General features: G+C 38.9%; 1 protein-coding gene across 1 annotated transcript in view; it reads right to left on the bottom strand.

Annotated features, from left to right (window-relative positions):
* The window catches only part of galnt18b (UDP-N-acetyl-alpha-D-galactosamine:polypeptide N-acetylgalactosaminyltransferase 18b), a gene marked incomplete at its 3' end in the record, with an annotated part of 112,165 nt that overhangs the window by 54,229 nt on the left and 45,099 nt on the right, over positions 1-12,837 (bottom strand). The window contains exons 2-3 of the mRNA XM_083891248.1: positions 6,674-6,869; positions 2,300-2,466 (exon numbers count right to left, since the gene is read on the bottom strand). Of these exons, the coding sequence (XP_083747374.1) occupies positions 2,300-2,466; positions 6,674-6,869 (363 nt within the window). The remainder of the gene's footprint in view (positions 1-2,299; positions 2,467-6,673; positions 6,870-12,837) is intronic.

The raw sequence follows: 12,837 nt of genomic DNA on the forward strand, positions 1-12,837 counted from the left end.
AGGCTTGTAAAATGCAGACGAGATATGTGCAAACACGCCGTCACCTTTTGCTGGATTGTTGTTATCAGCCCCGGGGAAAACACACACACACTGGCTTTGCAGCTAATTAATGTTATTCATCTATCGGTTAAATCCAGTCAACGCGGCCTCTAATTAAAAACATTAAAGGAGTCTGGAGGGGATGAGAACGTATGAGTACGTATCACAGAGTGATCCACACAGGTGGCACAGCCAGGCGACGCTACACAGACTCCATTAGCACAAAGATGCTAAAGGCTAAAATGGTGGCGACTTAACATGGAAGTGCAGTGGTGACAAATCAGGTCGTGTGGTGATGCTCAAGTGCTGCTGGGACCTGTTGTGTCATTTCTATTTTCATGGTGTAGCGGTCATCACGTCTGCTTTGCACGCAGAAGGTCCTTGGTTCAATCCCCAGTGGAACAATGTCGGTCGTCTTCCTGGACTTGTGACTCAACTGGTGAGCTGACGACAACATCTTTAAGTGGAAATGGACTTATTGGGTGGGGTGGAGTAGCTCGGTGGTTAATAACGGTACTTCCATTTGCACAGACATCATGGTCACAAGTTCAACTCCACCCCTGGCCGGTTGTGCTCAATTGTTTTTACTTTTTGTGTTTGAGAAGAAAGTCAGCTCACTGTCAGGGCAAATGGAAAATTTCCTGAATTTCAAAAATTCATTAAAATTATTCCTTAAGAGATTTGCAAATATTTTCAATGGATCCTTGTTCAGGGCGATGCCGACTATTATGATGGTAAATTTTAAGTCATTCCGAGATACTTTTTGTTTTGAGAAGAAAGTCAGCTCACTGTCAAAGTGCATCAGGGCAATTGGATCATTTCCTGATTTTCAAAAATTCATTAAAATTATTCCTTAAGAGTTTTGCAAATATTTTTAACTGATCCTTGTTCAGGGCGATGCCGACTATTATGATGGTTAATTTCAAGTCATTCCGAGAAACCAAACAGAAGTAGAAAATAACAGATAGAATTAGAAACTAGTCGCTTTTTTTTTTTTTTCAAATAAATAACTACATAATAAATCAATAAAACACTGGAAAATAACACCAGACTCAAAGTTAAAACAGCCCACAAGAAAAACCTAAAATGTCAGTAAAAATAACTCATATTTCAGACATTAATGAGAGGATGAAGACGTCAGTGTCACCCGTCTCTGTCCTCCTCTCTCTGCCTGCAGTGAACACTGAGTCTGCATAATTCAAATCAATTGAAGAAGAATGTCTATGTTACACAAAGTGCAACCTAAGTTCAGTGAGATGTGGTTGTTTATGCTAAACCTTCCAGCAGAGTAAAAAAGCTGAAATACGGCTTTTCATGTTCTGTGGAGTGAAAAACGACGTATTGTTCGTTAACTTGAGAAGGTTTTAATAAACTTACAGCTAATTACACCTGAAAAACACAGTGCAATCCTAACCTAACCCTAATCCTGCAGTGTTTGAGGTCTATTCTTACTTCACAAGAACACAGAAACTTGGAAAAGAGTTACAGGAGTTACTTTAAAATTAAAAAATTAAAAAACAACAAGAGAAGTCTCACAAACAGGTGGATTTTCTTTGTCATCTGTTGTTTTCACAAAGTCCTTCAAGGGCTCTTCCTATTAAATAAATCAAATGAATCTGTCTGGAACTGCTTTGGTTTGATATCAAATGATGATGATGACGTATGCACCCCCACAAACTCCCTTTTCTTTCCTTTCCCTTTTCACGTTCTTGGCGAACTGGCTTTTGTTTTACTTCGTCGTGTTTGTACAATTATTTTTGGAAAATGCTGCGACTCGTTCCTTCACCCTGACTTTGTCCTGACGGGCAAACAATGGGATCGGACCCAAAAGTGCAAACTCGTCAAAGTATGTTGTGCTATTTTCTTTTCTCTTATCGCAGAAAAAACATTTAAAAAAAAAATAAAAATAATTGCTGTCAAGAGAATTTTCCTGTTATTGAGTTTTTGTGATTGAAAATGGTCCTGTAAGCTGGATCAGACTATGGACGCCGGACATTCAGCGCTCTGTGACGCTCATCGGGATGAGGATTTACAGTTTTGTGTGGATCTGGATTATCCAGAGTGACAAAGGAAGTGTTTACGGAAAGAGATGCATTTCCAAATAACTCCCATTCCCCCTCCATTGTACTGGTGAAATTACACAGACGCACAAATCTCAAATTGAGATCTTAAATGACCACACAGCACCAGGGAAAAGCAGCGATATTTTCATTTTGGTGAATTAGTGATGAACAAACAAGCAAATGATTGAGCTGCTTACTGTTATTGCTGTTGTCGTCCACCAGGATGATCTCCTTCAGAAGGTGCGAGGGCGTCCTGTTGACGGCGGAGTGAATGGATCGCAGGATGACGGACAAGGCTTCGTTGACAAAGATGAACACTATGCTCATTTGAGGAAGATTTAAAGGATAAGTGATGTTTCTGCACCTGTGTGAGGAACACAAAACACACATCTTTGTTAATGGAACATGACGCGGAATATTATTGAAGAGCAGAGCGTGATGTCACACTTCCTGCCAAACCTGTGTGTGTGTGATATTCCTGGCATTCAACGTAAGGACCCGTCTTTTCAAAAGACAGTATAAATCTATGCACTGGTACCACAGAGGTGCACCTGCAATGCAGTTCTAAAACAGATTAGTGAAGGAGGAATGAGTGACTTGAGTGTTCAGGTCTGCCAACACTCTGACTCCTCTCTACGCCTTCTGAGACCTTGTTCCTCACAGATACAGACCGACATTTACATGGTTGGAAATACAGATATTAACCTCTTCTTCCCTGACCCTCTTTTTGGAGTCCCTGCTCAAAAATGACACTAAACAGAGTAAAGCTCTGCAGTAACAAGCTCTGTGTGGATTATCTTGATATCAAACTACAGATAACTCATGTGAGATTCCACCAGAGGTGTAAGTTTCACTGTAGATGCCACTGTGTCAGAGTAAACTCGCCTAAAAAAAATATTGCATTTTAAAGCAAATATCACCTTTAAAATATGCAGTAGGAGCTTAAAAACACATGGAGGTCATGTAACAACATGTGGACATGAGCTGTGCAAAGTCTGATGCTGCTGAAGTGAAGCAGAGTGAAATTACAGAGGTTTTAGTAAAGAGATGTCCAGGCGTTCTCGCTGTTGGCACAGTTTGGCACCATCTGTGCCATTTGAGATTTCTTAGGTACCAAATTATTAAAAAAAAACGGGTTGCCCCAGTAACCTGGGGCAGTAACCTGGGGCAACCGTGAAGAAGAGGCTTAAAAGGTAGAATAAGATTGATGCTAATGATTAAATTAGCTGCTCATTAACACTTTATGGATTGGGTTATTAAAATATGTTGCTTGTTTAGATTAATTGTTTGGAGCAGGGGTTCTCAAAGTTTTGATACCTGAGGGCCAAATTAGGAACCCAACATTGGACTGAGGAAAAAACCCGAAATAAATCCCATTTGTAATAATTTTAATGACCAGATTGCAGTAATATAAGCGTTAATATAATAACGCTTTATAATTTATTGGGTATTTACCCAGTATTTTGTCCATTGTTCTTACCTTCTAATTACAGGTTAATACCAAGTAACACATTTCTGTTACCATATATTTACTGGGTAAATAGCTAGTAATTGGGGGCTGTAGCTACCTGCTTATTACCAGCTTATAACACAATAATACACTAAAATTCACCATATTGAAACCAGGTAAATACCCAGTATTTTTGTTTACACTTAAGTTAAATAAACATTCAACAAGCTTAGTAGCTCCTGGATTAAAACTATCAACTGTAATTCATTGCAGGGCCGCCAGAAATGTTTCTGCGGGCCGCCATTGGCCCCCGGGCCGCACTTTGAGAACCAATGGTTAAAAGCAGGGGTTCTCAAAGTTTTGATACCCGGGGGTCAATTTAGGAACCCAACATTGGACTGAGGGCCCCCAAAGGAAAGAAAAACAAAAAAACCCCAGAAAGAAATCCAATTTGTAATAATTTTAATGACCAGTTTGCAGTTCTACAGTTTAGCGTTAATATAATAACGCTTTATAACACTTTTTATAATTTACTGGGTAATTACCCAGTATTTTGGCAATTGTTCTTACCTTCTAATTACAGGTTAATACAAACACATTTCTGTTACCATATATTTACTGGGTAAATAGCTAGTAATTGGGGGCTGTAGCTACCTGCTTATAACACAATAATACACTAAAATTCACCATATAGAAACCAGGTAAATTTTTGTTTACACTTATTGGTCTGTATCCAGTAATGTCCAATAAACATTTAACAAGCTTAGTCGCTCCTGGATTAAAACTATCAACTGTAATTCATTGTGGGGCCGCCAGAAATGTTTCTGCGGGCCGCCATTGGCCCCCGGGCCGCAATTTGAGAACCAATGGTTAAGGGTGAACCCTTCACACGCCTGTCAAATATCATCACATCACATTACCAAACAGAGAATGTGCTAAATGGAGGAAATAACACCTGGAGTAAAAACATGGATGCTAAGTAACAGTGACTGATGTTTGGATCTGATTACAGAGCTGCTGTTAGCAGGACTCGACGGTCTAAGGGGAGTTCAGCGATGTGCAGAGGAGAAAATGCCCCCCGAGGATCTTTGAAGCTGTGTAAATGTTTGCAGCAGGATGTCGCTGCTGCTGCTGCTGCTGCTGCTGCTGCTGCTGCTGCTGTAACCTTGGTGATGTGAACATGAAAGCCGGGTTTAAAAACCGTGTCACAGTCACCCAGCGCGCCGTGACCAATTCCCTGTGAAGGACTTAAGACTGGGGCCTTAATTCACAAGGTTTCACAGAGCATAAAAAAATTAATTTACGGGATGCCGACGCGAAGCACGCGCGGCTCGTCCTGCCGGCTGCAAACAGCCTTGGCCGTCTGCGACACATCAGCGCAATAATAAAAAAATAAAAAGTCAAGTCGAATATCAGGAGTTTTCACCTGTCGACTCAGTGTGATTTACCCTGCAGCTGTTAGCTGTTCTGACGACTGCACTGAGAGGGAAATATACATCTGCTGCTACAACGGGAACTCGAGAGGAACAAGAGTGCGAGGCCTCGTGAGTGGGGATGGATATCGTAAACACTTTTACTGATGGAGAGCTGCATGTACGCTACTGTTCAAAAGTTTGGGCTCATGTCCTTTTTTTTAGAAGGAAAAGCACGTTTTACAATGAATATAACATTGAACAAAAATCATTATTTCTAATCTTGTCAATGTCTTGACTATATTTTCTATTCGTTTTGCAACTCTTTTGATGAATAAAAGTCTGACTTTTAATGGAAAACACAAAGAAAATTCTATAGGTGAGCCCAAACTTTTGAACGATAGTGTACTTCTTAACTGACCTCCAGGGGGCAGGCTGTGAAACCAATGGTCTCGTCTCTATTTGAACGGCTCTAAATAAAACACACTGAGTGACATCGACTGTCACGAATGTTAAAACGCTGAGCTGCAGCGAACTGAGCTCAGGTTAAATATTCACGACGACGGCTGAAGTAAACAACAACAACGCGGCGCAGCTTTACACGTAATTACCTGATGTCGGCAGCTTCATCATCATCATCATCATCATCATCATTAGCGCTGGCATTTTCTGATTCCCGACCGTTTTAAAACAAGGTTAGAATTAGAAATTTATGTAACATAAATATCGATCAATGCTCTGGTATTGACAGATGATGATTCGGTGTATTTTTAATCCTGGTTCTTAATCCACTCCTACACACAAGAGCCTTAGTTTGAGTGAAAAGGTCGTCAGAAATCAAACATGATGATGTTTATCCATGGAAACTAAGGCTGGATGTTTCGGGCAATAAATATAACTGTTGTTTTATTTTTACATGAATTAAAAATAATTGCTATCATTACAATGTGTTCAGTTTGAGGCAGGTTTTTATATTTGATCATGATATTAAATAACAGATTTTAATTCAAGGATGAGAACTTAAAGATATTTGTATTGTAATTAGATTGCCGAATTAAAAAAAGGAGAAAAAGAAGATTATATCGCTTACCAATTGCAATTTTAATTTAAAAACGGTTAATGTTTAGCCCTCATGGAGATTAGAGTTGAATGATTAATTGGCCACAATTTCAATAATAACTTCTATTCTTTAATTTTTGTTAATCTAAAATGCTCAAACTCTTACGGAGCCGCTGAAGTGACATGAGAAAAAAAAATTAAAAATGACGAAAAAAAATAAAAATTGAAATCTCGAGTTTCCCAAAAGAATATATATATAAAAAATTAAAATTCAAAAATTCAAAAAAAAAAAAAAAAGGTTTTTTTGCAGTAAGTAGAGTTTCAGCTGCCGAGCAACCACAGGTTGCCAGTTACGTCAGAAAACGAAACCTAAAAGACCTCGGTATTTTGAATTTGAGTGTAGTAACTGTTTTTGGCCACATTCTTACATATGGCACCTTTAAAACTGTACATATCCCTCCTCTGTATAGTGTTTTTATTACTTGTACTTTTTAAAAATTATAATATTATTCTACTTTTTTATTACTCTGTTCTTCCCTTTCCTTAAACGTTGACTCTACACAAGAATCCCAACGTGTCTGGACTGTAAGTTTATGCACAAATGGCAAATAAAGTGTGTGATGATGAGTGTGGGCTGTTCTCCCTCTTACCCATCAGGCCTCAGGTCAGGTATCGGCCTGTCTAACGAGAGACGATCACTGAGGTAGCCGTTGTAGCCGTAGTACTGGAACATCTTCAGCGCCACTCGCCGGTTCTCCGGACTGAGATCCTGACCCCAGTGAGCGAACAGCGACGAGTCGGAGAACGACGCGTCGGCCTCGCCGTCCTCTGCCCTCGCCGGAGTCTCTGCGAGGAAACAGGAAGACAAATAGAATGAGCGATCGTCTCGGGCCACAGATTCTCCTCCTGCAGGAGAGGGTGTCAGGAGGAGAATCTCCGAACTTTAAAGAGTCGGTTGAATCATGACTCAACCAGCTCTACCGCAGAGTTAAGACACTAGAAGAGAAACCATCGCGTCCTTGAACAAAAGACTCAGTCCTGACTTTTCTCTGTGACCTATACAGAGCGCGGGACGTGGAGCTAATTTCCCTAAAGGTGTCATTAGTTCGAGACACCGACGTTAATCAAGTTTTAAAGTGTGATTTTTCTTTCTCTTTTTTTCCCTCCTCCTCTCTCTGTGCGTTCGGTGCATGAAAAGTAACGTTTCAAAGTCTGAAAATGTGTGGATTTTATAGCAAAAGCAGCGCTGACAACCTTGAGAGCAGAGAGACGCAGAACAAACACCGGCTCACTGTGTCAAAGTCTACTTTACTGCGTATTGATGGACTCGCTTCATGTCCAGACTACATAAAAAAAAAAAGGGAGGTGGCATCTGTTAAAAATGCTTCCAGGATGTCGTTTTTAACGCAGAGTCCAGGAGCTTTGGCCACAGGCTTTGGCTTTAAATGCCAAAATAGATAAAAAATCAAGTGATAGCATTTCAAAGAGTCCAGATACAACTTCCCCCAACAAGTGCACTCGCTTTGATTATCTGGACTCTGAGTTTACTCCATAAATAAACATGTGTAAACATGACAAGATTTATGGATGTAGAATCGTCACTGAGTGAGTTCTTTCTGCTCCTTTTTTCCAAGATAAATTTCACTTTTTATATCTGGCATCTTTACCAGAGCCGGACAGTAATGGAGTACATTTACTTGAGTACAGTACTTAAAGGTGTTATGTAATAAATCATAAAATCCTCCTAATATGTCACAGAGACTCAGGAATAATGTTCATATAACAAACTGAACTCATTAACAACAACAGTACAGACAAAATATTCGCATTAAAAAATATATATTTTGCAGACTGCAAATCATGTTTATGTTTTGAAATCATGTTTTGGCGTCATGTGACGCCACCTACCGCCGTCTACCAATCATTGCAGTTACGTTAAAAAAACGAAACCTAAAAGACCTCTGTATTTTGAATTTGAATGTAGTAACTGTTTTCGGCCACATTCTTACATATGGCACCTTTAAGTACAATTTTGAGGGATCTGTACTTTACTTGAGTATTGATTTCGGGGAGTACTCATGACTTTACTCAAGTACATTTGAGAGGCAAATATTGCACTCTTTACTCCAATACATTTCTATCCATAGCCGTGAGTACCCGTTACTTCTTCTTCTAAAAAAAATAAACTACACTACGCCTACAAAAATTCATCTTGGTTCGTACATTGAAATAAACGTCCTTTCATTTCTAAGCTAGAGTCTAGCTACAGGGAAAATGCACTAAACGATTGGCTAGCTGCGTCAATGCAGCTTTTTACATTCTCGGATAAGTTTGACGAGTCCAAGCCACATGTTCCCGCCAATTTGCCAGCTGTAGCTATAGCCATACAGGTGGCTAATGTTGGACTGACAATAGTTAGCATAAGCCGAGGCAAGCTAATAGTGTAACAAAGATAATCAACTGAAGTCCTTTAGGTTTCTATAGGTAAATGTAAGCACTGTGGCAGTAGTAATGCAATATTTAGAAAATGTACTCTTGATACTCAAGTACTTTTAAAAACAAGGACTTCAGTACTTTTACTTAAGTAGACATCTGACTGTAGTACTTTTACTTGTACTTGAGTAAATTTTAGCAAGGAGTATCTGTACTTTTACTCAAGTTTTGAAGCGGTGTACTCTGTCCGCCTCTGTCCGTTATTCAACTGTTTAGGAATTGACGGTACTGCGAAGCTGACGTAACAAACATGTGACACCGTGGTGAATCTTTGGCTGCAAAGCTTTATTTCTGTCCATTTATCCGTCTTCTACAGTTTTATCCTCCACATGAGGGTCATGGACGGTCACTGTGCTAGTCTCATATATCCCTTTTTCTCAATTTTGCTTAAAATGTCACATTTGAATGATTATATTCTGCAAACAAAGGATTCTGAAGTAGTAGAGAAAGATAGTTGAGTAGAGTATTTTTTTTTCTACAACATATTGTGTTACTGCACAGTGTCAGACTTTTGATATTAATCTAACTCACTCAGGTCTGAGTTGCCGTGGAGTTCGTGTTATTCAAAACGTCTGCGTTAATCAGTTGAAAATGTAAATGCAATGAAAGCATATTAAAGCTCAACAACGTTAAAAAAGACCAATAATTCAATAACGAAGATTCAGTTCCTCAGTTTGACGCTGACAGACCGAGGTTTTCAGGGATTATTCACAACCTGTCAGAAAATAAAACACTCAGTTCTGAGCTTTGAGTAAAAATGAGAGTAATTTGAATATTGTTTTCTTTTAATTATTGTTATTTGTCACATTGCTTAAGGGCTTTTAAATGGTTGTGTTTGTTGGGATTAAGAGCAGAGACACAGGTCAGGATTAAGTCTGATAGACTGAAGATTATCTACTGTATATAAACTCTTTGACATTTAACCCTCACAATGACTCTGAAGCTGTTAAATTAGGGTAAAAATCATAGTCGTGCTTTAAACATGAAGAGAGGGAACACACACACACACACACACACAGACATACGATGTAAATGAAGCTCTAGTCTTCACATGTTTTATCTCTAAATGACGTGGTGCAGAAACATTCATCCCGAGGGTTAAATAAATTGCGGTGAAAGAGTGAAAGTTTACAGTGAAACGCTAACAAATCAAGAAGTCAACCGTCCTCGGCACATGAAACATTAGGAGCCAGAGGCAGAATAACATGTGTCAGAGCTCCACAGGTTCACAGGTCTCTCTTTAAAGCTCAGCGCTGTGATTAGACTGAATCAGCGCCGTAATAGTCGTGAGTCTGTCAGTCCAGTCAGACGAACGCCTGAAGGCGCGTTCATGTGCCGGTGATTAATGAAGCCAACAGAGACTCTTTCCCTCTGAAGAGAATCCGCCGAGGCCAGGTCGAAACTGTTGTTTGGACACGGTAACCGCGGCAACGCGGTCTGTCAAACATGTTGTTTTAACGTCACAGGAAACTGAAAACACGACTTCATCACAGGGCCACGGCGTCACATGACGAGCGAGTGCAAACCTCGCTGTTTACGGAACGGCTGTTTCCTCCTGAGTGAACGTTCACTCGTGTAGCCTTGATGCTAACGCAAGTAAAGCAGAATACCTGAGGCACAAACTGATGTCTCTCTCTCTCTGTGTGTGTGTGCGTGCGTGCGTGCGTGTGTGTGTGTGTGTGTGTGTGTGTGTGTGTGTGTGTGTGTGTGTGTGTGTGTGAGGACCTAGTGTGGCATAAAAAACCACCAACATGAACTGGTTATGGACACAGTTTGGGAATAAGGGTAAGATTTTGTGTAGGCTGTCAAAATACGTCAATGCAGCATCCTAACAAGAGGGGCTGTACATACAGTGCCTGTGTGTGTGTGTGTGTGTGTGTGTGTGTGTTATTGTACTCGCGGCATACTGAGGAGGACCAGTGAGGGTTTTTTAACCTCTTCTTCCCTGACCCTCTTTTTGGAGTCCCTGCTCGAAAATGACATGCCAAAACTAAATAGAGTAAATCTCTGCAGTTACAAGCTCTATATTATCTTGGTATGAAACTAAAGATAACACTTGTGAGATTCCACCAGAGGTTCAAGTCTCACTGTAGATGCCACTGTGTCAGAGTAAATGTACATGTAACACAGCAGATTTTTTTCTCTCGCCTAAAAAAATAATGCATGTTAAAGCAAATATCACCTTTAAAATATGCAGTAGGAGCTTAAAAACACATGGAGGTCATATAACAACATGTGGACATGAGCCGTGCAACGTCTGATGCTGTTGAAATGAAGCAGAGTGAAATTACAGAGGTTTTAGTAAAGAAATGTCTGGGCGTTCTCACTTTTGGCACAGCTTGGCAACATCTGTGCCATTTGAGATTTCTTAGGTACCAAATTATTAAAAACCCATTTAATTTTATTTATATGTCACTACAGATCTAAAAATGACTTGTTTTGAAAAAAAAAAAAAAAAAGTATGATAACTCGCTCGAAATTGATGCTCCCTGTGCGGTGCGTAATAACTCTGATCTTACAGGATGAAATACATACTATATATTCTTTAAAAATGTGTGTGTGACAAATGTTGATTAAATTCAAACCATTGCTCTGTTGAGTTCACACGATGCTGATTCAGCTCCACACAGAACTCTCTCTCTGTGTGAAAGTGAATTATTTCATGTTAAAGCAGAGAGAGGCTGCGTGGACAGACTTTTTCAGCTTTTCCAGAATACAAATAATACACTGAATACCAAACAGAGGCAGAATAATAAACAGCAGCAGCACAAGTTATGGACTGAAGCTGAAAGTAAAAAAACAAAACAAATGTGAGTTCCTGTTTCCACATCAAGTTTTCATGTGCGCTAAAGAGTGATGTTGAACAGGAGCTGTATTTATTCCTCACACTGACCCAAGACTATAAATGATAAAAGAAAGCAGGCTGAACACTGTGGTCAGACATGACTACTGTTCTTTGTGTGTTTTTGTTTGTTTTAAGTCATAATTAATGGAAAGAGGAGGGAAAAACCCTTTGTTGAAATACCACGAATGACCACTTTTAGGTGTGGCAGTGTCTCTGTTTGACTGATGGCAGCCCTGGTAGTTTTTCCTCACCCTGGTCGAGGGTCTAAGGACAGAGGATGTTATCAACCAAGTCCCGTGAGACTATATATTGATTAATTTTTATAATTTTTATCTTTTTATTTTATTTATATTTATTTATTTATTTATTTATTTAATCTTCTATTACTTAATATTTTTCATATATATTTTACCTGCTTGTTTTCAGTTTTTTGATTTTATATGTGAACTTAATTTCATAAACGTCTCTTTTCTGTGCTTTTTAATGTTTTATGTAAAGCACTTTGAATGACCTTGTTGTTGGAAGGCGCTACAAATAATACAAATAAACTTGCCTTGTAAAAACAAGCTTTTTCAGATTGTTCATATTCTTAAAGGTGAATATGTTCTAGTTTCTTTGCTCCGTGTAAGAAAGAAATCATTAAAACCAAAACCAAAACCTTTTTGGTTTGTGGACAAAAACACTGACATTTAAGAACATCATCATGTACAAGAAAAACACAGATCAATATTTTTTGAACTAAACAACGACTTGATTAATCAAGAAAATAATCAATAGAGTAATCGATTATGAGTTGCAGCTCTAGATACAAAAGAGAGGATGTTGTTAGTGTAACCAAACTGGACCAAAAGTTCCATTAGCAAATGTACGTTTAAATTATTTTTACAGCTAATTAGCTCCTCACGTCTCGCCTGCATGAAAGCAGAGCACTTGTCAGAGTGAAATGAGACTCTATATATATATGTGTGTGTGTGTGTGTGTGAGAGGGATTTTATGTCGCTGCCTCTGCTGAATTATTACACTTTTTTTATCACTAGAGGCGACTTAATGTATCCCTCCTCATATTGATTAATGCTACGTCACCTACAGACCACATAAAAGAGATTTTTACAAAGGTATCAAAGTGAAGCAGAACGATCCGTCGAGCAGAAAAATGGAACTAGATATGGATTTCGCTCGCTGCTTTTCTGTAATCTTACATTCTGGTGACTCATTTATAACCAACGATTCTTTGGAACATCTGAAAGGGCAACATCATTGTGGCACGTCGAGTTAACTTCTAATCTATGGAGGACCAAACCTGACATAGTAATAAATAAATAAATAAATAAATACAGGAATAAATAAATAAATAAATACAGGAATAAATAAATAAATACAGAGGATGAAGCGGTAGAGGATGGATGGAATACAGAACTATACAGGATTATTATTTAATTAATTAATTAATTAATTAAATAATTAATTAATTAATTA

This window comes from Microchirus variegatus, assembly GCF_963457635.1.
Source record: "Microchirus variegatus genome assembly, chromosome: 6".
In the NCBI taxonomy this organism is placed as follows: domain Eukaryota; kingdom Metazoa; phylum Chordata; class Actinopteri; order Pleuronectiformes; family Soleidae; genus Microchirus; species Microchirus variegatus.